Genomic DNA, 27,557 nt, shown 5'->3' with positions numbered 1-27,557 from the left:
TCCGTTCCCATGCGAGGTTCTAGGGTCAGCCGGATGCCTACCCAGATCACCAGTTGTGCACCACGGCTGGCTCTGTGCTACCCCGCTGAGGTCATTATAAAAGGGGCAGGATGACGGTGAGTTCCCAGGGGCCCGGTTCTGGACCCTGGCTTTGCAGTTGTCAATCCTAAGCCACTTAATCCGGTCCCTGCACTGGTCACCGGTCTGGAAAATGTCCAGTGCTGTTAGCTTCTTCGCGGGCGGCTGGTCGGCATGGTCATTCCTGGTACTCCCCCGAAAACTGAATGTCTTGCTCGCCTCACACCAATATCTGGCCATGCTCCCGCGAGCAGGAAGCAGCGCGCTTGGCAAAGGGTTTCTTCCGGTCGGTGGCCACCGCAAGCGCAGGAGACGGGTCACTGTGTCTGCAGCTCAGCAGCCAAAACAAAATGGCTGGGTTGAACGCCGAGCTGTGCTTGACCACAGCAGATTGTGCCGTTTCCTGGGAGTCGACTGGTGACTCGTGGGATCGAGAGAACAAAGAACAAGCCAGTGGGATAGTGTTGGCAGACTCCCAGGACCCAAATCTGGCGTGGCTGTGTCTACACTGCACCATGATAGGGCTTGAACCCTGGGCCCCGGTTGGACTTGGGCCCTCCACCCTGATGTAGTCCTAGGACCCTGGGTTTGAGCCTGAGACATTTGTGTGTAGCCAGAACAGGGGTTAGGGCTTGAGCCATGGGGTACATTGTAGACATACCCAGGCAGACAATACAAAGGCCTGGTGGTACACCTATCCTATAGAACTGGAAGGGACCCTGAAAGGTCATTGAGTCCAGCCCCCTGCCTTCACTAGCAGGACCAAGTACTGATTTTTGCCCCAGATCCCTAAGTGACCCCCCTCAAGGATTAAGCTCACAACCCTGGGGTTAGCAAACCAATGCTCAAACCACTGAGCTATCCCTCCCCCTCTATACCTATGTAACAGACTCTATTGCTGTCTCCTAGCCTTCATTTCTACTAGCCATAGAACCACACAAATATTCCACACTGTGATAGAAGGAAATTCCACCCTGGCTACTTATCTGTTGTTATAACATTGTAAGAGAGAAGCGGCCATGCTGGAATTTCTTTATGCCACCAAATGAGTTATGTTTAACTGATAGATGGCTCCAACCTCTGTACATGAGCGAAGAGTAGCAGCAATGATGACTTGTAATGCTGCCTGCAGTAACCCAAGAGCGTGCGTACCAACCCCAGGGCAGAACCTGGGCACAAACCCCATTGCCTGTGAGTTCTATACTTAGATTTCACCAACAAATGATCCAGCGCAAACTCTTCAGGAATGATAACAGCGTAACTATGGAGTCACAGACAGTTCCCAGCAATATTCAGGTTAATCCCAGGCCCAAAGGATCAGTCACTTACCCCAGGTCAATTGCACCTTAGATCTCACACCAAAGACAACGCTTGTAGCCAATCCTACAATAATCTATATACAGATTGATTAATAGGAACAGGAAATGAGAGTGATTTATAATCTTAAAGCAGGTCAACATACACGCACATGACTTACAATCTTACATTTCAAAAGAGAATAGAAGCTTCTATAATAAGCAGGTACTATCTGTCCTTTAGGGCTAACCCGGGCTAAACAGCTGGGGATCTCTCGCTTATGCCTTGCTCCCCAGAATCCAAGAAGCAAGAGATAATCAGTTCCTTCTGTTTGTTTTTTTACCCCCTGTCACGGAGTGTGGGGGGACTCAGGGCCCTGCACCCCCGGCTTCCTGTGATTCACCATGACTCTCAGCCAGCCAGTAAAGTAGAAGGTTTATTTAGACGACAGGAATACAGTCCAAGACGCATCTTGCAGGCACAGAAAACAGGACCCCCTCAGTTAGGTCCATCTTGGGGTCCCAGGGCCCCACAGCCCCCTTGGGAGGTCAGAGCCCCGTCTGCCTCCCAGCCATGTCACCAGCCAGCTCTGAACTCTCCCTCCAGCCTTTGTTCAGTTTCCCGGGCAAAGGTGTCACCTGGCCTTTAACCCCTTCCTGGGTTCTCATGTTACATGCTCAGGTATTGTCTGTCGGTCAGTCTCCCATCCCCCAATGCAGACCGTCCCAGACACACTCCCCTGTCAGCATTCAAAGACCACAGTAAGAACAGTCCCAGTTCGTCACATTCCCTTTATACCATGTGCTCTGAGCTGCAAAATCAGCGGATGGAAGGAATGCACTTGCATGACTCATCTGCATGGGGGTGGGGAGGGCAGAACAACCAATGTCTTTGGTTCTCATTAACATCCCACAATAGTCCATCTGGTGTAATGGACCTTTCCTGGGGGGCAGGACGTAACACTTTGTTGGAGATCGGGCTGGGTGATTCGTGCAGTTACAGAGGCCACGATATAACTGCTCAGATATTACTTTACACTGTGGGATACAGATGTTGTAAGTGAGAGTAATGAGGCAGTAGCTCCCCAGCATTCACTAAAGACTGAACACTAACCTCATTCCTATCACGCTAATGCCTGTTATAACCACGGTCCCACACAGGGAGCCAGGCTGATGCCAGCCGTATCTCACCCAGTGGGCTGTTGAGACCGGGGGACTTTGGCAAGAGCTGGCACTGGATCTGCCAGTATCACAGGAGTCGGTTATGTCAATACTAAATAAATAACCGGTCGTTTGTACTGTACAGGGACGGCTCCGGAACTACATTGTGCACATCCACGCCCCACGAGCGAAAACACACTCATAATGCGTTCTCACCCGCACATCCGCTCACTAATACTGCACAACCATATGCATGTTCACACACAATAAAATGCACTAGTACGCCCCCACACTAATGCACATGCACATGTGTGCGTTAACCTACACACGTTGCTATGCACACCGTGCCGGGCACATGGCCAGAGCCCCCTGGGACATTTTCCCACTTGAGCCCACACTTAGAGGATTTCAGTAATGACAATGTCTCTCCCTCACTCCGTGTGACAGGGATCAGGGCCTGCTGTTCCCACATGTCCCGGGCTTGTGTCAGGCCCGGCACCTGTCCTCACACGCAGCGGCGGGAGCGAAGGGGCAGATGACACTGGCTCTGGGTTAGTGCCTGTAACTACACATGCAGACCAAGAGAGAATCTTCCCCTTCTTCCCAAGCCTGAGAGCTTCCCTTCCCTAGGGTGCATAGAAAACTTGTATCGGCAGTGTGTGTTGGGGGTGTGTGTGTGTGCTTTTGTATGTATTTGTGTGAGTGCCCGTGTGGCTATGTGTGTGTACAGATATGTCCAAGGCGGTGTGTCAGTGTTGGTCTGGGAAATGCCGTGCCTGTCCCTCCCAACTACACATAGAAAATGTTGGGTCTAAGTGAGCTGTTACCACTCAGGAGAGAGATCTTGGAGTCATTGTGGGTAGTTCTCTGAAAACATCCACTCAATGTGCAGCAGCAATCAAAAAAGCGAACAGAATGTTGGGAATCCTTAAGAAAGGGATAGATAATAAAATCAAAAATATCATTATGCCCCTATATAAATCCATGGTACGCCCACACCTTGAATACTGCGTTCAGTTCTGGTCGCCCCATCTCAAAAAAGATATATTGGAATTGGAAAAAGTACAAAGAAGGGCAACAAAAATGATTAGGAGTGTAGAACAGCTTCTGTATGAGGAGAAATTAAAAAGACTGCTGACCAAGGGGGGATCTGACAGAGTTCTGTAAAATCATTAGTGATTTGGAGAAAGTGAATAAGGAAGTGTTATTTACCCCCTCACATCACACACGAACCAGGAATGAAATGAATAGGCAGCAAGTTTAAAACAAACACAAGGAAGTAATTCTTCACACAACACAGAGTCAACCTGTGGAACTCCTTGCCAGGGGATGTTGTGAAGGCCAAAAGTATAACTGGGTTCAGAAAGGAAATAGAAACATTCATGGAGGATAGGTCTATCAATGGCTATTAGCCAAGATGGGCCAAGGATGCAACCCCATGCTCTGGGTGCCCCAAGCTCCTGACTGCTAGAAGCTGGGACTGGATGACAGGGGATGGATCACTTGATAATTGCCCTGTTCTGCTCATTCCCTCTGAAGCATCAAGCACTGGCCGCTGACGGAAGACTGTTCGTGTACTGGGCTGCGTGGGGCACTCTGCATTTACATTATGGATTGATGTACACGGATGTATTGAGAAATTGCATTTGGATACAACTTGCCCATTGTGCATCGCTATGTGTTTATCTTAATTATTCAAAACCCACATGATAAGATGTGCGGGGAGGGCTGGCAATAAACGTTTGGGATCAAGGTTTGGGTATTACAAACAGAACACACTTAGAGCATCGTCAGGCAGGCCAGCTGCCATTACAGCACCGAAACAACAGTAATAAACTAACACCACAGCCAGTAATAAAACAAAGGGCGTAAACCAAACATTGCACCGTGCAAACAGTGCCCAACAACCGCAAACGGTGCGTGTCCCCTGGCATGTTCTCCTTCCCCTTTCCTGTGCATTTAGCACCCACTTAGTGCTGCTGTCCGGGCACGGAGGCCTGCAGGGGGTGGTGGACTGGAAGCGGGAAGGGGCCTGGATTGGGTGGATGCATGCTGGGGGAAGGGGTCAGTGTGGGGGTGGAAGTAGGCAGGGGGTAGATTTGCCCCGTCCTGCTGCTGCTATGTCATAGAATCATAGAATCATAGAATATCAGAGTTGGAAGGGACCTCAAGAGGTCATCTAGTCCAACCCCCTGCTCAAAGCAGGACCAATTCCCAGCTAAATCATCCCAGCCAGGGCTTTGTCAAGCCGGGCCTTAAAAACCTCCAAGGAAGGAGACTCCACCACCTCCCTAGGTAACGCATTCCAGTGTTTCACCACCCTCCTAGTGAAATAGTTTTTCCTGATATCCAACCTGGACCTCCACCACTGCAACTTGAGACCATTGCTCCTTGTTCTGTCATCTGCCACCACTGAGAACAGCCGAGCTCCATCCTCTTTGGAACCCCCCTTCAGGTAGTTGAAGGCTGCTATCAAGTCCCCCCTCATTCTTCTCTTCTGCAGACTAAACAATCCCAGTTCCCTCAGCCTCTCCTCATAAGTCATGTGCTCCAGACCCCTAATCATTTTTGTTGCCCTCCGCTGGACTCTTTCCAATTTTTCCACATCCTTCTTGTAGTGTGGGGCCCAAAACTGGCTACATGGGCCACCCAACCATGGAATTGTCCAAAGTCTCACTGGTCTGCAGCGCAGGGCACTGGGGGGGGGGGGGGGGGACTGCAGGAGCCGGCTCATTAGCCAAAGCAACTGCGCTGTCGTCCTCCCTCAACCGACGTTCCTGTTCCAGTGGCCGCGAGCGTTGGCTCCTGCACGGCTGCTCTGTCCTCCCGCTCTGCAGCCTCCACTTGCCGGGAATCCTTCCCTTCTTTGGATTGCACCTGCTTCTTGGCCCTGCTCAGAGAGTCCCCCATCAGTTCATCCCGGGCTGGGACGGTTTGGCGACCCAGTTTCTGCTGGAGCGTGAGCCAGCCGCCGAGGCAGAGGTGTCTGCCAGCAGACACAAAACCTAGTGTTATTGGCTCGGTGAATGGGAGCCCAGGAAAAATCCATGTGGAATCTCAAGGATAAAAAATGATATTCTGTAAAACTGAACTTAACTGTATCGCTAGAGGGACGCTTCAGATCCCAGAGGCTCCGTGGACCCAGGCGGGTTAATCACGGTGCACAGAGAACGGCCAGTTAAACATCACAATTTTGTTTAAAAATGGCAGGCCACCTTGGGTTTGGGGGGCGGGGGGCTGCATTGTGCTGCGTCAGCCTTCTCTAGCATCGCAGGGAGTCCATGTTTTGGAGGACACAGCGAGTCTGGTGGTTCCTGACTGGCAAAGAGAGATTTAAGTCCGTGGCAAGCCAGCCACGTATGCCACCGAAGTGTTCACACGTATGGTGACTGAACAGCACATCCACAAGTGGAGTGGGCTGGTCAGCTACAGAGAAGGCCCTGGAAAATCCGGCCCTCTCTGAAATGGGACTGCCTATCTGGGAAAAGTGGGCAGCTCTCGGCACCACGGGGCAATTGACAGGATGCTGCGTTAGCGTTTCCCCGTAGCTACCGATGCAGCCTTCTCTGATTGGCTGCAAGCACGCACGCTGATACAGACTCGCAAAGAACTCCCCAGCCGTTTCCTCCCCCACCCCACCCCACACACTTCCAACTCCCAGCCGTGATTCAGACTAATGATTTGCCACCCATGGACGACATTTAGCCTACATTTGTAAATGGACCACATTTCAATTTCTCCATCCCCCCCAGACAGTTCACTGTTTACAGGGGGCTTGGTACCCCCTTGGTGAGGTACAGGGAGGTTTACTAACAGAGAAGACAATATCAGGGTCTTATTTTTAACACCCTGGCACATCTTAGCTAGAATGTGCAAATTCTAGTAAAACTTCACTTTTTAAATGCATGGTTCACTGTTTGTGCTTCCCAGTCTCCATTCCGAATTCCGCGTGCAACCCACCAGGCGCGGATCCACGCTCCTGCCCTGGGCTTGTAATAGCGTTTGCATTGGTTCGTATCCTGGAAATCCCTGTAATCCGAACAAACAGGGAGAAAGAAACTCAGCAAGCTCCGAGGCGAGTTCGGTCTCTGCTGTTTCTGCAGCCGGTTGGACTAGATGCAGGGGGTTGGACTAATGTCCCTTCCAACCCTGATATTCTAACCGCTCCAGCACTGGCTGAAAATGCCAGAGTTGAGCTGGGGCTGTTGTGATGGACTTTGCCTGGGGACTGTGAGGGTTACTTTGAACTTAGGGATGTAAATATCTGTTTAGAAGGTTAAACAGTTAAAAGTATGTAATTTAAACAGTTAACAAATTAAAGGGAGAGGGGTTGGGGCCAGGCAGGGATGGCGTTAGGAGTCCCGAGAGAAGGGGACTGACACAGGACGCCGCAAAGCCACACTCGGCCAGCAAGAGGTGCTACAAGGCAGGCACGTCCCTGAACACCTCCTAACTGAGCCCACCCCCCAAAAATCATGGAAATAAACAGCGTGTTATTGGCTGCCATCACACTGCGCCCTCTGGTGTTGCGTTCTATCCCTTCTCACCAACCACGTGGATAATGGCTGGAGAGGCTGCGAGATAATTTGCGGCTGACCCCATGTTGGGAGGGGTTGCAAGCACTTTGGGGGGACAGGATCAGAAATCAAAATGATTTTGACAAATAGGAGAATGGATCTGAAATCAGCAAGATGAAATTCAGTAAAGACAAGTGCAAAGGGCTACATTTAGGAAGGGAAAATCAAATGTACAACTCCCAACTGGGGAATAACTGGCTAGGTGGCAGTGCTCCTGAAAAGGGTCCGAGAGTTAGAGTGGATCACGGACTGAGCATGTGCCAACAATGTGATGTACTTGCAAAAAAGTCTCATCTCGTTCAGGGGTGTATGAACAAGAGTGCTGTATGGACGACACAAGAGATAATTGTCCTGCTCTGCTCAGCTGGAGTTCTGGGTCCAGTTTCGGACGTCACAATTAAGAACAATCTGAACAAATTGGAGAGAGTCCCAAATAGAGTAATAATAATTATAAAACATTTAGAGAATCTGACCTAAGGTTAAAAAACCGGGGCATGTTTAGTCATGAAAAAAGAAGCCCGATAACCATAGGCGCCGACTCCATAGGTGTTTTGGGGCTGGAGCACCCACGGGAAAAGAATGGCACCCACTAGCAGCCCCCCTATCAGCTCCCCCCCACTCCCCCCAGTGCCTCCCGCCCACCAGCAGGCCCTGCCAATCAGCGCCTCCTCCTCCTCCTTCCCCACCCCTCCCGCCCACCACAATCAGCTGTTTTGTGGCATTCAGGAGGCTCTGGGGGGGAGTGGGGAGGAGCGGAGATGCAGCACGCACACGGGGGAGGGGGCGGAACTGGGTGGGAAGAGGTAGGACAGGGACGGTGCGGGGGCAGGAAGAGGCGGGGTGGGGGAGGAGCCTTGGGGGAAGGGGTAGAGTTGGGGCGGGGCCTGGGTCGAGCTCCCCCGGCACTTTGGAACGGCGGCACCTGTGCTGATAACAGCTGTTGTAAGGAAATGGGCATCGCTTGTTCTCCATGTCCACTGAAGGGAGCACAAGAACAATGGGCTTAATCTGCAGCCGGGGAGATTTCGATTCCATCTTAGGAAAAACTTTCTATCGGGACAGTTACGTACAGGAATTGGCGTCCAGGGGAGGTTGTGGAATCCCTGTCACTGGCGGTTTCCAAGAACAGGCTGCACAACCAGATGTCAGGTTTACTTGGTCCTGCCTCAGCGCAGGGCGCTGGACAACATCTCGAGGCCCCTTCCAGCCCTGCAGTTCTATGATTCGAAGATTCTCCCTCCCTTTGTCTGTCTTGTCTCTTTTGATTGTCAGCTGTTCGAGGCAGGGACCATCTGCTGCTCTGTGTTTGTGTCTTGTCTCACTCAATGGGCCCGTCCGTGGTAGGTCCTTAGGCGCTACCGTAATAAACACGGTTAATCAAAATGCCACGTGGTACCAAGCCCAACACCTCATAGATGTTTCTGGTATTCCATCAACTTGCTCCTTTTACCAGCCAAACGTTACCAGTAATCTCACCAAGAAAAGTTATCGAGACAATTTGACAAGCTCTATTTTCCATAAATATACTCGGATTGACATGAATTATATTATCCTCTTCTATCTCTCTATTGATCAAGTCCTGTGTCAGCTGTTCCATTAGTCTGTCCAGGATCGCTGTCAGGCCGACAGCCCATAATTATCTGGGTCATCCCGTTCACCCTTTGAAAGTATTGGCACAACATTGATTTTCTTCCAGTCCTCTGGAACTTCCCCAGTGTTCCAAGAGTTATTGAAAATCAAAATTAATGGTCCAGAGAGCTCCTCGGCCAGCTGTTTTAAAGCTCTTGGATGCAAGTTACTCAGACCTGCTGATTTAACATCCTCCTTAGTTACTGTTGGGATGGAAAATATTTCATCAATATCATATGATATGAATACAGCATCTGACTTTTTTTTCCAAATACAGAACAGAATATTTATTGAATGCTGCTGCCTATTTTGTCCTTTCCATTTAGTAATAGACCAGTACCATTGTTAGGATTCATTTTGCTCCTAATACACTTTTAAAGACTCCTTCTTATTGTCCTTAACTTTGCTGATCATAGATGTGTCCTTTTGCTTCCTTGTGTCCTTTTGCTTCCCTTATCAATTTTCTATTATTCCTAGCTTCTTATTTATATTCATTGCTATCATCTTTCTCTCTCATCCATTTGTTACACATGCTTTTAAAAAATAGTTGCTTTCACTTCCCCTCTAAGCCAGTTTAAAAAAAAACACTGTGGTCTTCTTTCTCAGTTGTATGTGTGCCTGGAGTTTGGGATGTGTGTGGACATGTAACTGGGGCTCAAGGGGATGGGGGGAGCACCCACCAGAGGCTGCTGGAAGGGCCTGTTATTGCTCCCATGTGGGTTGGGAACATAGAGTCAGGAGTGTAATTTGCACAATGTCCATTTACGTGACACTCCGCTGCTGTTTCTGTGTTTAGAGGTGACTTAGGATGGAGGTGACAGGGCAACTAGAGCTGAGCGAATGACGGATATTTCAGCCTGTGGGCCATTCCATAAAACCGGGGCGGGGGGCAGTTTTACATCAAACCAAAAACTAAATGTTTTGAATTTTGTGGCCAATCGAAAAATTGGAAAAGAAATTCATTTCAAATAAAACATTTCAGTTCAATGTTGAGTGCTTTTACATACAATGCTTTTGAAATTGGACCCCCGCCCCCCCCAAAATAAATTTTTTGAATGTTTTGGAATTTTTTGTTTGTTTGTTTCTTAAATTAACAAGTTGGCAAAACCCACGTGAATTCACCAAACCTTGCGGGGTCACCGAATCTGCATCCTCCACCAAAAAGAAATGTCAGCCGAAAGATTTCGCTCAGCTTTGATGATGACTTCTGGGGAGCCAGTGGGGGGAGACCCACCTAGAGATCAGATCACGTGTGAGCTCCTAATACCAGGCCAGGGAGGTACCTGGCACAGGAGTGTCCGGGCCAAGCAGTAGCCCTGAAGTGGGAACAGCAGGGACAAGCTGCATCTCTCTTTCCCCTTGTGTTGGTGCCATAACCAGAGCCTGTGAGGGTCCCTGTCCTGCTGGACAGTCTGCCAAGGGAGGGGGCTGGTTTGTCTCCGTGCTTTGGCAGTGGGCATGGTGTGGGGCGACCTGCAGCTAGGTGGCACATGGGAAGCAGGTGGCATCTCATGCCCCTGCTTGCGAGGCAGAGGAAAGCCAGCAGGGTTCGCTCCCTTTGATGCCAGCCGCTTGGCGATGTCAGCGAGCGGGTGGATGCCAAGGGAGAGACTCAGCTCTGGCCGTAAACCCCATCCCAGCCCGATCGGCAGCCCCCTGCACAGACAGCTGTCGCACCCTCCTCCAAGCCCCCAGCCTGCTCCAGGGGGCTGAGCCGGAGGTTGTTTCCCTCTGCCACTGGAGCCAGCTGCAGCTGTCTCTATCTTGCGGCCTCGTGCTCCTCATTGGAGATAAACGCTCATTTCCAAGCCTCGCTCCAACTTGTTCCTGCTGCGGAAGCTCCGTGCCCCGGGGGCGCTGCTACTGGATGGCAGCACCAAGGGAGCCAGGCCCTCCGCGTCCGCACCCGGCTTTTCAGTCCTCAGGGAGAAGAGATTTTGCGTCTTTGCAATGCAACGGGGCTGGGAAACCGGAAAGGGAGGGGTGCATTTTCAGGCCCTGTGTCCTCTCCTAGCACTGCTGGGCTTGCACTGGGCCAACATGCACTGTCCTCTTTGCACATGCACAGATGGGGTTCTCCACCTGTGCTAATGAGGCTGTATGTGCTAACGAGGGTTTGTGCCAAATGTGCAGCTGATGTTTGGGGAGCCCTCTCTCACCCTTGCCTTTGTGAGCCCGGCTTCCTGTGATTACCACATTCTGGGGCAGAAGTTTGGGCGATGGGTGAACCCCCCCTTCGGGGAGGTTAGCCTGCCACCTGCCCCTTCCACCCGAGGCCTCGTCCCCCTGCGCGCTGGAGCCCTGAGTGCTAGCCCCCCCTCTCCCCAGTGCTGCTCTGGGCCACCCTGGCCAGCAGCCGGCCCAAGTTCAGGGCCCCTGGCTGGAGCTGAGAGAGGGCAGGGCCTTGGGGTGCTTAGCCTGCCCTGGCCTATGAGACCCACCGCCCATGGGGAGTAGCTGCTGCCACCTAGCTGCCCCCCCCCCCACTTGGTCTGTGGATACAAACGGGCAGGGAGGTGTCTGTGTCCTGCCAGTTTCACCAGCAATTCATTGCAGGCACAAGGCAGCTAGGTCAAGGCTCTGCTAAAAGTCTGGACACAGAAATGACCCTTCCCCTTCCCCATCCATCTGTCTGTCTGCTCCTCTCCCCTAATGGGCTTGGGGTATCTCTCCAACTGCCTTCCTCTGCAGTACCGGAGCCCGCCCCCTCCACATCCTGAGGGGGCAGTGCCCGGAGCAGCGGGCACCTCTCTGGAAAGACAGGAGCAGTTTTTGTTAACCTGACCCCCTGGAAATTCACCCGCTCTCCTGCCAGCTCCCACTGCGGCTTTCTCTGCTGCTCTCCCACTTGGTTCACAAATACGCTACCTGCGTGTAAAGTGCTGTCTTTAATTAAACTGTCAGTTGCCCTGTCATCAAAATCTCTTCTCCCTCGGGGGACAAGGGAAGAAATGAAGGGAAAGGAAAGAGGAGCGGCCTTCACACGCACAATGGTGCTCTGTGCTGGGCTGCTTGGGTGTGGCCTGCACATATTTTGGAGAGTCACTTAACACTCGCCGGCTTTTGCTGCTGAGATAAGTGAATTTTCCAGTTCTCAGCTTTGATCAAGAGGCGCTAATCATACTAATTAGTGCCGCTGCTGATGTAGCACTTTCCAGTGCTTAATTTGTACTGAAAGAGGCGCCGGGGCTATGAACTGCCAAGCCTAGAGGCAAATGAAACGCTGGCACTTTGCAGCTGTGACGTGCTGTACGAACACGCTCACCGCCATCTGAGCCAGAGGCCCATTATCCCCAAGTCACAGATGGGGAAACCGAGACCTGGCGAGGCTAAAACCTTCGCTTTCAAGAGGGGCCCCAAATTATGGAGCTTCGGCCTTTAGGTGCTCAGCTGGTGACAGCTCACGGCCCCGGAAGCGTCGGCTCGGCTCTAAGTATCTGAGTTGCCCCCTGGAAATCGGTGGGTTGGTTTCAATGCTTTAAGCTGAGCGTGCACGTCAGGAAGCCAGCGAGTCAGCGTGAGACTGGGCTTAGAAGCCAGGCGTTCCCAGCTCCCAGATTTGTGTCCAGTACACCTGATCATTCCAACTGCCCCAAAATAACGTCGTTTATAAAGCACCCTCTCCCACTCACCACGATAATTACCAATAACGAACGGCAATTAAAGCCTCACCAAATACCGTCTCTCTCTCTCTCTCGGTTTTCTCTGGCCGCCCATCCCCGTAGTACATAAAATCGATTAGCAATAGCCAAGTCCCTACTGGACTCCACGGAGCCTCTGGCATTTCTCCCCTTGTGCCAAATACAACCCTAATGGGGCCAAAGCAAGGTGGGAGACGGACTGCCCTGCAACCCATGACAATGGCCAGCTGAATCTAGGGCCCGTCCCCAGCTGAGTCACTGTGTGGGGCTGCCAGCTGGTGCCCTGGCCCTGCGGGGACAGCACTCTGGGGGTGGGGTTACTGATCCCCTGCTCTCCAGCGGGGCCAACCTTCACCCACGCACCGGGGAGAGCCCTGCTGGGTGTGCAAGTAGGAAGCTCTCCTGCTGCTGTTCATATCAACGGGACTTTGGTCCCCAGCTCTCAGCCCAGCGCCTTTCACCCACCAGCGCTGAACTGCAACACAGATTGAACAGCTCAAAAGTTCCTCCCCCCCGGGGAGACGGCTCTGCTGGGGCAGTGGCTGGACGTCCCCCGCAGGTCTCTCAGAGACCCTGGGAGCAGAGAGACGTGGTTGGGTGCCCAGGACCGTTCCCCCGTTCCCGTCAATCCCAGCGGCCCCGGGGGGAAGCGCAGGAACATGTGCGAAGAGGAGAACGGGGCACTTTTAACGACAGACTGCCCGGTTATTGCACGCTCTGGAGAATGGAATCCCAGCACCTCTCTCTTGGCCGCGTGTGCCACATACATAATCATCCCGCGCGCTTCATCTTCAAAGCACTTCACAAACATTCCCTAATGAATTAAACATGTCCCCTGCCCCCACCCCGCCCTGTTTACCAGGGGACAGGGCCTGCTTTTTGAGCACGGGATTTTCCATCATCTCAGCCAGGGCCCCCTGGAAATCACTGCCAGCACCATGGCTGGGGATGGGGTTCAGAGGTGGGTCCCTTTCACTCACCAGGTGATGCCCCTCTGGGTAGCCCTCAGCTGTTACCAGGTTATAGATAGGGCAGGGGTGGGTGTAAGGGAAGGTGCAGGGGGGTTAAGGGGGGCAGAGGGTGCAAGGGGGGCCAGGAGGGGTGTAAGGGGGTGCAAGGGGCTGGGTGTAAGGGGAGGTGCAGGGGGGGTTAAGGGGGGCCAGGAGGGGTGTAAAGGGTGCAGGGGGGCCAGGAGGGGTTTAAGGGGGTGCAGGGGCTGGATGTAAGGGGAGGTTCAGAGGGGTCAGGGGGGCCAGGGGGTGGTGTAAGGGGGGCCAAGGAGGTTTAAGGAGGTGCAGGGGGCAGGAGGGGTGTAAGGGGGTGCAGGGGTGGGTGTAAGTGGGAGACCATGAGGGGTGTAAGGGGGTACAGGGGCTGGGTGTAAGGGGAGGTGCAGGGGGGTTACGGGGGACAGGAGGGGTGTAAGGGGGTGCAGGATGTAAGGGGGACAGGGGTGGGTGTAAGGGGGGCCAAGGAGGTTTAAGGGGGTGCAGGGGGCAGGAGGGGGTGTAAGGGGGAGACCAGGTGGGGTATAAGGGGGACCGGAGCTGGGTGTAAGGGGAGGTGCAGGGAGGTGTAAGGGGGGCCAGGGGGTGGGTGTAAGGGGGGCCAAGGGGGCTTAAGGGGGTGCCAGGTGGGCCAGGAGGGGTATAAGGGGGTGCAGGGGCGGGTGTAAGGGGGGCCCGGAGGGGCAAAGGGGGCCCGGGGGACGGTGTAAGGCGTGGCCAGGGGGGTGTCTCCGGTGCTGCCCCCGGCCGATCGGGCTCTCGCTCCTCGCCGCCCGTCCCCAGCCGCACCCCCGCCGGAGCGCAGAGGCGCAGCCGGGGCGCGGGGCCCCCCCGGGCGGGCAGCGCCGCAGCCCCTGCGCCTTTAAGCCGCCCCCGCCCTGGGGGAGGTCCCGGCGGCCGGGCCCGCCCTCCCGGGGGTGTAGCCGGCTCCGGGGGCTGGCGGCGGCTCAGCGGCCGCGGAGGCAGGAGCGGCGGCGGCGGCGGCGGCGGCGGCTCCGAGATCCCCGGACCCGGCGCGTCCGCCTGTGCCCGGCGCATGGAGCCCCGGCGCGGCCGGGCGCCCCGCGGGGGGAGCAGCCCCTCGGCGCCGCTCTGAGCCGCCGGCCGGGGCTCGGTGCCCGGTGCCCGGTGCCCGGTGCCGCGGGAGGGAGCCGGCTGCGGAGCGGCGAGCGAGCCGGCCCCTGCCATGGGGCTGGCCGGGGGGCGCTGCCCAGCCCGGGGCTAGCGAGGCGGCGCGCCCAGGGGGTTGCCTGGCTGGTGCTCTCCGTGCCTGGGGCAAGATGGGGGCGTTTCTGTAGCGCCCTGGCAGCACCCAGCCCTGGCGGTAGCGGGGTGCCCGGGACGTGCCAGGAGCCGGCCATGGCAGCCCTGCGCCTGAAAATCATCGTGTCCTTCCTGTGCCAGCTGGTGGTGGCCTCCACCTTGGAGATCGGCTCGTACGACATCGAGCGGGGCCGCGAGGCCAGATGCCAGCCCATCGAGATCCCCATGTGCCAGGGCATCGGTTACAACATGACCCGCATGCCCAACTACATGGGGCACGAGAACCAGCGGGAGGCGGCCATCAAGCTGCACGAGTTTGCCCCCCTGGTGGAGTACGGCTGCCATGTCCACCTGCGCTTCTTCCTCTGCTCCCTCTACGCCCCCATGTGCACGGACCAGGTGAGCACCAGCATCCCGGCCTGCAAGCCCATGTGTGAGCAGGCCCGGCACAAGTGCGCCCCTATCATGGAGCAGTTCAACTTTGGCTGGCCGGAGTCCCTAGACTGCAGCAAGCTGCCTACCAAGAATGATCCCAATGCCTTGTGCATGGAGGCACCCGAGAACGCCACCCCTGGGGACGCTCCGAAGGGACAGGGCATGCTCCCAGTGGCGCCGCGCCCCAGGCCCTCGGGGACTGGAGAGGGCAGGGGGCCGAACAGCTTGGGGTCATGTGAAAACCCCGAGAAGTTCCAGTACGTGGAGAAGAGCCTCTCCTGTGCCCCCAAATGCTCCCCTGGGGTGGATGTGTACTGGTCCCGGGAGGACAAAGATTTTGCCTTCATATGGATGGCAGTTTGGTCAACGCTGTGTTTTGTCTCCACGGCTTTTACGGTGCTCACCTTCCTGCTAGACCCACACCGGTTCCAATACCCGGAGAGACCCATCATCTTCCTCTCCATGTGCTACAACGTCTACTCGGTGGCCTTCATCATTCGCTCAGTGGCTGGGGCTGAGAACATAGCCTGTGACCGGGAGAACGGGGAGCTGTACATCATTCAGGAGGGGCTAGAAAGCACCGGCTGCACCATCGTCTTTCTCATCCTCTACTACTTCGGCATGGCCAGTTCGCTCTGGTGGGTCATCCTGACCTTGACCTGGTTCCTGGCAGCTGGGAAGAAATGGGGACACGAGGCCATCGAAGCCCACAGCAGCTACTTCCACATGGCCGCGTGGGGCATCCCAGCCATGAAGACCATTGTCATCCTCACCATGCGAAAGGTGGCAGGAGATGAGCTCACCGGGCTCTGTTACGTGGGAAGCATGGACGTCGGTGCCTTGACGGGGTTCGTGCTCATCCCGCTCTCTTGCTACCTGGTGATCGGCACCTCCTTCATCCTCACGGGCTTCGTCGCCCTCTTCCACATCCGGAAGATCATGAAGACGGGAGGCACCAACACAGAGAAGCTGGAGAAGCTGATGGTGAAGATTGGGGTCTTCTCCATCCTCTACACCGTCCCGGCCACCTGCGTCATCGTCTGCTACTTCTACGAGCGGCTCAATATGGATTACTGGAACCTCAGGGCGTTGGAGCACGGCTGCATGGCCTTCCCCGGCAGGCGCAGCACCCACTGCTCTTTGGAAGCCTCGGTACCCACCGTGGCTGTCTTTATGCTAAAGATTTTCATGTCGCTGGTGGTGGGCATCACCAGTGGTGTGTGGGTGTGGAGCTCCAAGACGCTCCAGACCTGGCAGAGCCTGTGCAACAGAAAACTGGGCATGAGGACTAGGGGGAAGCCTTGCAGCGGGGTCACTTGCACTGGGGCGCATTGCCATTACAAAGCCCCTACGGTCACGTTACACATGACCAAAACAGACCCTTACCTGGACCATCCCACGCACGTCTAGAAGGGGGTCTCCCTTTGACTGCGGACGCAGCACAGAGAATCTCACGGGTAAGGGACTAGGAGGGAAGAGAAGGGACCTGCTGAGTGCATGCCCAGCTGTTTGGGGGGACAGGGCAGGCCAACAGCACGGAGCTCACTCAGAGCTGAACGGCGGAGAGGGGAAAAGAGGAGGTTGGACTGTGAGGGGGCAAATGCACCCTGGCATGTGGGTACTAGAGCCGAGGGACCCGAAGGGAGCTCCCTGGCAGAGGGTTTTGGCCCGGGATACCTGCTAAACCGGTAGCTGCTTTTCCTAGAGTGTTTTTGTTTTGTTGCTATTGCCAAACCCAGTGACTGGTTTAACCCTTGGTTTGGGGGTGGGGGGGAATAATCCAACCTGAGGTTATTTAATTCTGTAATTTATTTTAGAACTTTTTTTAATCATTAGCTGCAAGGAATGGAAACAATAAACCCTGATGTGTTACTTCAACTGAGCCTTGCGCTGTTTGGGGGGGTTGAGGGCTGGGGGGTGACCCGAATGGTACCGGGCTGGTGAAGAGATCGGGGGCTGGGCTGTGCTAGCCGAGCGCTAGAAGTGGGGCTGGTAGTTAGCAGAGGGACTCTAGGGGTGCGGGGGTCAGGACGATGGGCCGGGCCGCCCTCAGCTCTGTCCCCTGGACGAGTGGCAGGGGGTGGTGAGCTGCAGAGGGGAGCGTCGCTTGTGCCAGAGGGGACAGTGGTGCGGGTGAGTGTGGGCACGCACAGCCTGACCCTACACTGCAGCTCCCCTTCTGTCCCACACCTGAGCCCCCCACAGCTCCACTGCTGCTCTGACCTGCAGCCCACCCGCCTCCTAGTTAGTTCTGGGCTCCCCACACCGCTCAGTCCTTGCACCCTTTGCCCTGGCCAGCCCGAGCCCCAGAGTGTCCTCGCACAGCTCTCCTGGGAGGCTGGCCGTGTGGCTTACACACCAGCTGTCTGTTATACTTGCTCAGAGGAAAGCCCCAGGCTCCCTTCCTGCATGGACCACAGCTCCCCCCACCCTGGTCCTCTGCTTTGCCATTGCTACTGCCCGGCCAGCTCCCCTGGGGGAAAGGAGGCATGTGTTCCCCGGGGAGGAGATGCAGCTGGCAGCCAATGAGCAGTAGGCGGCTGTTTTGTAAACGGGTCCGATTTGGGAGGCGTGTGTGTGTGGGGGGGTGACCTGGGGCCAGTCTGACTCCAGGACTGTTTGTTTTGCCGGGCGATTCACTCCTCCTGGAGCTGGAGACTGGGTTACTCACCCGCCCCAGGGACGCTCCCTTCCCCCTCCCCTTGGCCGGGGTAGCTGTATGGCTCCCCAGTGCTAGTTTTGGCTCCCTGCTCCGCCCGCCCCCCCCTCCCGCCGCAGGAGACCGGTTTTCATGCCGAATGTCAGGCTCGTGAATAATGTTTTCCACTCGGCTCCCCATAGGTGATTTGTGCTGGTACCTCGCACCGCCGGAGCTCAATGCCAGGCGAATAACCACGCGGGGGGAGCCCCAGGCCTTGGACAGCGGAGGGGAAACACGTCTGTCTGCTTTCCCCCCGGAAAAGTCCTGAGTGCACGCCCCGGGCCAGCATGGGGAGGGGAATTTAGCTCCATAGGGAAGCTCTGGGGCTGAACAGGGGGTATTCAGTGCCTGGGAAAGGGGTGGGGGTTGTGTGAGGGGGAGAGGGAAAGGGGACATGGGCATTTGGGGGCTGACTGGATGGGGAGTATGGAGGGGTGTCCCTAGCCCGACTGGAGAACGTTGGGGTCTGAGTGGGGAGGTGGGCTCCAGGCCGAGGGGGGAGGGGCTCAGCTTGGCTTTGAGGTGCAGAGAATGGAAACTTGTGCGGCTTAATTTATCCTCTGATCTGGTTACAAGTCCCATCTCGGCTTCCCCATTGTCCGGAGAGAAACTCAGCGCCCAGCTGGTGGAATGAGCTTCCTGCGGGAAGGGGGAGCGGGGAGCTAGCCATGGGGCGTGGGGAGAAGTGAGGAATTTGCTGCCCAAACGCTGCGTGGGTCCGGGTGCACCTCTGTGCCTTTGGCGTGCGGTTGACTCACGCATGTAGCACTGTGTACGTAGCTGGGTGCACGTGACCGTGTCCCCGTGGGTGCACGCGCACGCATTATCGTGTCTTGGTGTGTGCACCTGTGCTGGCTGCCTGTGTCCTGACGCTATGGGTCACTGGGCCTGCCTGTGTGTGTTAGCGTGGGGCTGGGCCTGGGGCTGAACCACAGTCCTGGCACCAGGTCGCTTGCTAGCGGGGCCATGCTCGTTAAAGGGCTGGATCATCTGCCCCTGGTGTGCAGGACTCCCCGTGACGCCGTGGAAGCAGGATCGGGCCCTACGCTGAGGCCATCACGTTGGTTCCAGGAAGGAATTTGAGTTGCTCTCAGACTGGGCCACGGGGCGCAAAAGGTGCCGTTATTCCTGCCCTGGCCCCAGGTTGGAGCGGTCTAAGGGCTCAGCGGTGCCCCGTGCTCCGGTGACTCCAGAGTTAAACATGCCGGGAGCCCGGGCTCTTTTCCTCTGCCTGGGGCAGAACAGAGGCTGCGAGGGTTTGTCCCAGCGGGCGGTTTCCCCGCAGGGCTCTGCGGCGACTGGAGAGCGGGCGCAGCATGGCCAGCGGAGAGCCAAGAGCATTAAAATGTGGGCAGGTGGGGGGGCCTCTTGGGCACAGAGTCTAAAGCTCACGGGGGGGAGAGGTACTGCAGGCAGCCCTCCAGCAGGACCAGACCGACCTGGCTGGCGGAGGTGGGCAGAGGCCTGGGATTCAGAACAAAGCTCCCAGGTCCCTTTATGAAGAAGCCAGAAAGGACCCGGGCTCTGCTGTGCAGGTTGCCCAGAGCTGGCTGCGGGGGTAGGAGACGTGCCACGGGGCGGGAGGCTGCCGCAGAGCTGGCGGGAGGAACTGGTCCTGCGGCACCTGCCTCCTGTCACGTCAGCTTTGCCGCAGAGCAGGGCCCTTGGGAAATAGGCCCGAGGCTGCTGGGGTCACAGTCCCGTTCTCGAGGCTGCAGGGCGGCCAGCCAGCCCCTGAGTAGGGCCTCGTGGTGCAGGTGCTGTCAGCTGGGAGTCGCACAGCCCTGGGCAGGGGTAGGTGGGTAGCAAGGCCTGGGGGATGCACCAATGGGCAGGGAGCTATGTGTGGAGGTGGGGCCTGTTTCAGGGCGTGAGCGGGCCCTGCCTGGCTTGAGTGAAGAGCCCCAGCTACTGGGAGCTGCCTTAGGGCCTGCGGGGCTGGCTCAGACCGGCCCCTGGGGTGAGGGGAGGAGGACCGTGCTCCCAGGCACTCCTGCCAGCAGCTGCCCTGCAGAGGAGAAGGACCTGGAGCAGATTCTGTGCCTGCAGCCCCTGGCTTTGGGATCTCCGTGCACAGGTCAGTGCAACCAGTTGGCATTTCCACCTGCCACCTCTCCCCCTTGGCCCCCTGTGCGGGGGGGGCAGGGGGCAGAATGCCGAGAGCTCTGGCGGTGGAGAAGCCAGCTCTGTGGGTGCCCCACGCCACCTCGCGCTGCGGGGGAGAGCGGGGAGGGGGGAAGCTGGCCTGGAGTCGGCCCCTGAACATCCACCAGCTCCTGCGATCTCCCCCACGCTCACCTGGAGAGCTTCCCCTCCACCCCCTGCTGCACTGGGCTCCTCCCCGCCCACGGGATCTCAGCCCTGCTACAAAGAGCAGCTGCAGGACATCCTGCCATGGGCAAGGCGCTACCCACGCCCTCACTGGCAGGAAAGGGGCCTGGGGCAGGGCCGGCCTGGGGCAGGCGGGGTGAAGGGCTCCCCCAGCAGCTGGTGCTAATGTACCCGCAGCTGGTTAAGGCCCAGGGAGCACGGGAACAAGCAATCATGACACTGTTTATCTCCCAGGTATGGTTCACTGCACTGCACAGGCCCTAGCCCAGCGCTCGGCTCGTTAACACGCTCGCTGCAGGGGGTGCCCTCTGCTCGGTGCCAGCACTGCTGTGAGGGGCCCTCTCTGCCCACCTCTGGGCAACCCCACTAACCCCATGGCATTGCACAGGAGGTCCGATCCACCCCCTGTCACAGCGAGGAGAGCTGCGCCCCCAAGGGGGATTCACTTGGACCCCTCCATAGGTGCCCCAAAGGCAGGAGCTGCTGGGGGACCCTGGCCAGCCCCAGCCACTGTGGGGCAGTGCCCTGAGAAGCCAGCCTAATCCAAGGCTGAATGGAGCTGCAAATGCGAGGGCTAAAAGACGCCAGAGCCACCCTGCCTCGTGCTCTGTCAGGCCCCTGGGCCCCGGCCCTCACTTCGGGCCCTGAGAAGGGGAAGGTTTCTCCTGCTCTGAACTGGAGGAGGAGGGATAAGGCAGGAGGGCCCAGGTGAGAGACAGCAAGGGGGAGGTGGCTGTACTGGGTGCTGGGTTCACTGCGTAGCCTCGCCTGCAGCACTGCATCGCAGCCCACGTAGCTGCTGCATGCTGGACCCATGGTCGCCATGGTGAAGGCTGGGAGGCTGCAGACAGGCCGGTTCGTGTTACACGGGTCAGGTTGCCTGCAGCAGGCCATGCAGGCAAAGGGCGGACTCCTGGCACAAAGGAGAAGGGCCTGCTACCAGTCTTGACACACACACCCCCGCCATTGCTTGGCTGCCTCTCATGGCCATCCCAACCCTGACAAATGGGACCTGGAGAAACAGGGTCTGGCTCCCGCTGCATGAGCACTGAGCCTTTCACCCACTGTGTCCTGGTGAGCCCTGAGCTGGGGACATGCTGGTCTGCAGGGCCGGCTGACTCGCGACAGCAGCATGGTCCTGGCATGCCCAGCGGGCGCTCTGCTGGGGCCAGTCCCCGGCTGTCTGGCTTGGCCAAGGGGTTCCTGCCTCAGCCCTGCAGAATCTCATTCCTTCCCGCAAGGGAATGTGGGCGTGGGAAACATGGGGGATGACGGAGGGGGAATGGGAGGATGGGGGATGATGGATGGGGAACGTGGGGGATGATGGAGGGGGATGGGAGGGAGGGGGTTGATGGGGATGGGGATGATGGAGGGGGATGGAAGGATGGGGGACGATGGCGGGGGATGGGGATGATGGAGGGGCGTGAGGCATGCTGGAGGGGCATGGGTAATACGAATCATAGAATCATAGAATATCAGGATTGGAAGGGACCTCAGGAGGTATCTAGTCCAACCCCCTGCTCAAAGCAGGACCAACCCCAACTAAATCATCCCAGCCAGGGCTTTGTCAAGCCTGACCTTAAAAACCTCTAAGGAAGGAGATTCCACCACCTCCCTAGGGAACCCATTCCAGTGCTTCACCACCCTCCTAGTGAAATTTTTTTCCCTAATATCCAGCCTAAATCTCCCCCACTGCAACTTGAGACCATTATTCCTTGTTCTGTCATCTGCCACCACTGAGAACAGCCGAGCTCCATCCTCTTTGGAACCCCCTTTCAGGTAGTTGAAAGCAGCTATCAAATCCCCCCTCATTCTTCTCTTCTGCAGACTAAACAATCCCAGTTCCCTCAGCCTCTCCTCATAAGTCATGTGCTCCAGCCCCCTAATCATTTTTGTTGCCCTCTGTTGGACTCTTTCCAATTTTTCCACATCCTTCTTGTAGTGTGGGGCCCAAAACTGGACACAGTACTCCAGATGAGGCCTCACCAATGTTGAATAAAGGGGAACGATCACATCCCTCGATCTGCTGGCAATGCCCCTACTTATACAGCCCAAAATGCCGTTAGCCTTCTTGGCAACAAGAGCACACTGTTGACTCATATCCAGCTTCTCGTCCACTGTGACCCCTAGGTCCTTTTCTGCAGAACTGCTACCTAGCCACTCGGTCCCTAGTCTGTAGCAGTGCATTGGATTCTTCCGTCCTAAGTGCAGGACTCTGCACTTGTCCTTGTTGAACCTCATCAGGTTTCTTTTGGCCCAATCCTCTAATTTGTCTAGGTCCCTCTGTATCCGATCCCTACCCTCCAGCGTATCTACCACTCCTCCCAGTTTAGTGTCATCTGCAAACTTGCTGAGAGTGCAGTCCACGCCATCCTCCAGATCATTAATGAAGATATTGAACAAAACCGGCCCCAGGACTGATCCTTGGGGCACTCCACTTGAAACCGGCTGCCAACTAGACATGGAGCCATTGATCACTGCCCGTTGAGCCCGACGATCTAGCCAGCTTTCTATCCACCTTACAGTCCATTCATCCAGCCCATACTTCTTTAACTTGCTGGCAAGAATACTGTGGGAGATCGTATCAAAAGTTTTGCTAAAGTCAAGGAATAACACATCCACTGCTTTCCCCTCATCCACAGAGTCAGTTATCTCCTCATAGAAGGCAATTAGGTTAGTCAGGCATGACTTCCCCTTGGTGAATCCATGCTGACTGTTCCTGATCACTTTCCTCTCCTCTAAGTGTTTCAGAATTGATTCCTTGAGGACCTGCTCCAGGATTTTTCCAGGGATTGGGGTGAGGCTGACTGGCCTGTAGTTCCCCGGATCGTCGTTCTTCCCTTTTTTAAAGATGGGCACTACATTAGCCTTTTTCCAGTCATCTGGGACCTCCCCCGATCGCCATGTGTTTTCAAAGATAATGGCCAATGGCTCTGCAATCTCATCCGCCAACTCCTTTAGCACCGTCGGATGCAGCGCATCCGGCCCCATGGACTTGTGCTCGTCCAGTTTTTCTAAATAGTCCAGAACCACTTCTTTCTCCACAGAGGGTTGGTCACCTTCTCCCCATACTGTGCTGCCCAGTGCAGCAGTCTGGGAGCTGACCTTGTTCGTGAAGACAGAGGCAAAAAAATCACTGAGTACATTAGCTTTTTTCCACATCCTCGGTCACTAGGTTGCCTCCCTCATTCAGTAAGGGGCCCTCACTTTCCTTGACTTTCTTCTTGTTGCTAACATACCTGAAGAAACCCTTCTTGTTACTCTTAACATCTCTTGCTAACTGCAACTCCAAGTGTGATTTGGCCTTCCTGATTTCACTCCTGCACGCCTGAACAATATTTTTATACTCCTCCCTGGTCATTTGTCCAATCTTCCACTTCTTGTAAGCTTCTTTTTTGCGTTTAAGATCAGCAAGGATTTCACTGTTAAGCCAAGCTGGTCGCCTGCCATATTTGCTATTCTTTCTACGCATCGGGATGGTTTGTTCCTGCAACCTCAATAAGGATTCTTTAAAATACAGCCAGCTCTCCTGGACTCCTTTCCCCCTCATGTTATTCTCCCAGGGGATCCTGCCCATCAGTTCCCTGAGGGAGTCAAAGTCTGCTTTTCTGAAGTCCAGGGTCCGTATTCTGCTGCTCTCCTTTCTTCCTTGTGTCAGGATCCTGAACGAGGAATGATGCAGGCTGTGTGTCGGAAAGGGGTGGGCCAGGGAGAGGCACCTGCAGAATGGCAGGGTGGGGCGCAGGTGAAGGATACCATGAGCTGGGGCTTGGGCTAAGTTATGTCCCCTGGTGGTCAAAGTCCATCTTCTGAGAGCCAAGGGCTTTCAGCCACCCAGGGATGAGCAATAACAGCCTGGGATGCCCTGGAGCAGCTGGGGCTTTGAACAGATCTGGATCCCCGCAGAATCTAGAGAGCCTGTCAGCAGAGAGGTGGTGGTGCCCTGCTGGGAGCTGCAGGCCACTCCAGGGCAGGGCTGTCTCTGGCATCTTCTAAGCGTGCTGTGTTAGCCGACAACAGAGCCCACTCTAGCCCGCCCCTCACGCCAGCTTGGAAGGAGGCCTGGCGGCTGCCCACGCTCTCCAGATGCTCCTGCATCACCCTTGCGGGGCACCTACCCCTGTCCTCCGCAGCTGGGTTCTCCACTTGGGAATCTGAGCTGCCGCCACTGGATTTCAAAGGCACAATCCTCAGCCCTCCCCCAGGGAGCAGGATCAGAGCGCAGGGGCTGGAAAGCACCGGGCATTCCTCTTCTGGCTAGTGCCAGTTAAACTCCACCAAGACCAACTCTCCGGGCACCTCCAGCAACACCTGGCAAGCGTGGGTCTCCCCAAGGAGCAGGGTTGCTGTGACATCCTGGGCAGCCTTCGCTCTGCCCGCTCCAGGAAGAGGCACGCGGCCAATACCAGCTGCTAGACAGGCTGTTTTCTGAGCTAATGAGGAACTTTTATTGCCGCAATAGAGAGGTGCTGTGGCAACTCCCTAGCCATTCAGACAAGCCGGTTGCCTTCATCAGCTTATCCCAGACCCGCCTGGCTGGGAGAGTCAGTTTGCAATGAGGCCTGTCAGATCCGGGTACACACTCGCGTATCGCGATGCTGAGTGCAAGGTAGCCAGACATGTGCCTCGCCTTCTCCATCTCTTTGCAGCTGACCTGCAGGAGCCCACAGCCAGGTCCAAGTGCCCCGTCCCTGCAGTCTGTCGCCTGTGAGGGCTGGGGTCCCTCTCGCCCATCCTGAGCAGGAATGGGGGACTCGGTGCTTCTGCCACAGAGAGATCTCCACCTGACTGCTGCTACGGTGATCCTGCAGCCTTCGTCCGCACCCACCGGCTCCCCGTGGGGTTGTGGCTCCCGGACCTGGGGAAGGCTCTCGGGAGGCTGGTAGATTCTGCATTGCGGAGAGCCGTGGAGGGATCTGGATGGATGAGCTTTTTGCCATGTCTTTCAACGCACCCATACGCTGCTCCCACGTAAAGGCAAGGTACGGCCGGCCTTGGCAGTTCCTACATGGGCGCAGTGAAGCACTCCCACTCTGCACACATGGCTGGTCCAGCCCCCACGCTCAGCACTTCGCCCTCCTGCACGGATGCTGGGGAGAGCTCTTGGGGAGAGGAGGAGGTCACCCCAGTTTAACACACACTGTGAATTTAAACGACTTTTGTTAAACCAGTGCCACCCCCGTGTGGACGCTCTTCGTTTGCTTTAAGAGCAAGTTAGGGGGGTTTAGCTTGAGTCTATTGAAGCTAACCCAAAACACGCCACTCTCCAACTGAAAGGTGAGTGTCCGCACGGGTTGCCACTGATTTACTTACGCAGGGTTAAAAACCAATTTAAGGGCAAATTGGCGCAGGGTTTCGGTGCAGACACATCCTCAGCAAGAGTCTTGGGGTCAGACACCACGGTAACGGGGGCCATGCAGGCCCGGAGCTGGCCGCGGTGAATGTGTCTGAACGCTGCAGCCGGCTGCGATTCCTCGGGCTGGTGGAGGTCGAGGGGGAGCGCTCCGCTCTGCTGGGCCTGGTTCGCTGAGCAGCTTTGCTGCATCACGGTCGCGCTCTCCCCAGCAAGAAGAGAGAAGTGGCTCCCATCACAGGGAAACGCTGTTGTTAAAGCCCAGGCAGTGGGCGGGGGGCGGCTTCGGGGGGCAGTAAATAAAACTCCTTTTCACTCAGGGTTTGAAACGGCTCCAGTTTCACGCCGCCAGCATCACCCGCACTGCCACACCAGAACCAGATCCCGCTGGGGGTAGGGGCAGCACTGCCGAGGGCAGCCGGGGCCGTGCTCAGGGGAGTCAGGCATGGCCGTGCAGGAGCCTTGCTCGAGCTCCATGGTTACGGAAATGGGTCTCGCTGGCAGATTAACATGGGGAGCCTCCATCTGGGGAGCGACACGCGTGTCACTGACATGCTCAGCAGGATGCAGGAAAACCACCCCAAGGAGGGAGTCAGATAAAGCAGCCCCCCTGCCTTTGCTGGGAATTGCAGCCCTGTGCTCCAGGACTGCGAGTTCCCCTCAGAACACGGATCAGCGCAGCGAGGCCAGACACTCTGCCACCCTTTGCCTGGCCCACTCCGCCCACCCTCCAGTGATGCTAGTTACTGCCTCGGGCCTCATGGGACGTAGCCGAGGGGCTGGAGTCTCTGCCTCTCGCTCAGCAACGCGGCCTTGCCGCAGGCCCTGGGGAAAGCCGGCCTGCTGAGCGAGCCGGGCGAGGGCCCGTCTTTGAGGAGACCAGACACGAGAACCTCAGTGCAGACAAGCTGTCTCGCTGGGACTCCAGCAGCTAGCACCTCTCTGCGTGTAAGGGCCCACTCGCGGGAGTGGGCTTGCAGGGGGGGCTTTGCAAAGGGTCACCACTCCCAGCCCCCAGGGGCCAAAGTGAACCGGCCCTGGCCTCTCCAGTCCCCCACACACTGCAGCTACCAGAGCCCCACGGTCCAGAGCGCTGGGATCCATGCTCAGCCTCCATCAGCATGAGAGATCGGGGCCCCCGCAGGACCAGGGCCTGTGCCCAGAGCCCCCCAGAGGGACCCTAGGGGGGCCCGGAGCTATGTGATGCTGATTTTGCTGGCTCCGCAGGGGGACAACTGTTATGTTGGGTGCTGCTCAGGGCTGTATGTGTGGGGTGGGGGGGTTCGAGGCTGATGCTTGGCAGAGGCCTGATTCTCGTGGGTGGTCAAGACCCCATGGAAGCTGCTTTGGCAGCTGCAGCAGTCAAAGGGTTAAACATCTCTGCTGCTCGCCTGATGCCGCAGCCCCGGCCCCACAGATCTGAGCGTGGAGGCTGCTTTGCGCACTCGATTCAATCTGGCGTGATTGATGTTGTGAGCGCCTTTAATCCGCCCCCCCCCCACCCCTTTGGGGGCTCCTTGTCTTCAGGAGAAGTTGAGAGAGCAATGTGATAAAACATCTGCCTCCCCCTTCTCCGGGAGCTGGCGCCTTCAGGCCCAAGTGGGGAACCGCGCTCCTGGGAGAGCTTCATTGGGAACATTCATCCAGCCCAGCGCCACGACGGTGCTAGGGGCTCTGCTTTGAACCCAGCTCGCTGCTTGGGGGTGTGTGTGTGTGTGTGCGCGCGCGTGCAGTGCTGCATGGGGGTGTGTGTGTGTGCGCGTGCAGTGCTGCATGGGTTTGTGTGCATTTGTACGTGTGTGTGTAGCTGTGTGGTTTTGTGTCAACTGCAGGGGTGTATCTTGGCAGGCGTAGTGTGTGTCTGGCTTGCGGGGAGTGTAAGCTTGTGTGTTTGTGGGTCTGTCAGGGTAGATTCAGGTAGGGGTGTGTGGGTGTGCATGTGTGTGTCTGTCTCTCAGGGTGAGTGCAGCTCCGGGTGTACAGATGTGGGGGGGAGGTGTGTGCGTGCATGGCAGGGTGTACTAGTGTGTATATGTCTCGGCGGGAGGGGAAGTCTCAGCGTGCGTGTTTCTATTCACAGGTGAAC

At 56.5% G+C, this 27,557-nt stretch overlaps 1 protein-coding gene and 1 long non-coding RNA gene across 2 annotated transcripts; one reads left to right on the top strand and one right to left on the bottom strand.

The window, feature by feature from the left end:
• Window positions 1-6,194: 6,194 nt before the first annotated feature.
• LOC122174445 (uncharacterized) lies at window positions 6,195-13,482 on the bottom strand. Its single transcript, XR_006176239.2, has 3 exons — window positions 13,362-13,482; window positions 8,182-8,943; window positions 6,195-6,563 (listed from the first exon to the last, which is right to left on the bottom strand). It is a non-coding gene; the product is annotated as an uncharacterized LOC122174445 (long non-coding RNA).
• An 854-nt stretch (window positions 13,483-14,336) lies between these two features.
• On the top strand, window positions 14,337-16,964 carry FZD9 (frizzled class receptor 9). The gene has a single exon (XM_008174700.4). The coding sequence runs from the start codon at window positions 14,748-14,750 to the stop codon at window positions 16,494-16,496; it is 1,749 nt and encodes a 582-aa protein (XP_008172922.1). The 5' UTR covers window positions 14,337-14,747; the 3' UTR covers window positions 16,497-16,964.
• Window positions 16,965-27,557: the final 10,593 nt, after the last annotated feature.

Source organism: Chrysemys picta, chromosome 19, assembly GCF_011386835.1.
Source record: "Chrysemys picta bellii isolate R12L10 chromosome 19, ASM1138683v2, whole genome shotgun sequence".
In the NCBI taxonomy this organism is placed as follows: domain Eukaryota; kingdom Metazoa; phylum Chordata; order Testudines; family Emydidae; genus Chrysemys; species Chrysemys picta.
The sequence above is the reverse complement of the archived record's forward strand: the minus strand, read 5'-3'. Positions and strand labels throughout refer to the sequence as shown.

Excerpts from the sequence above, each read along its gene's own strand:
- FZD9 (XM_008174700.4), top strand. The coding sequence starts at position 14,748 with ATGGCAGCCCTGCGCCTGAAAATCATCGTGTCCTTCCTGTGCCAGCTG.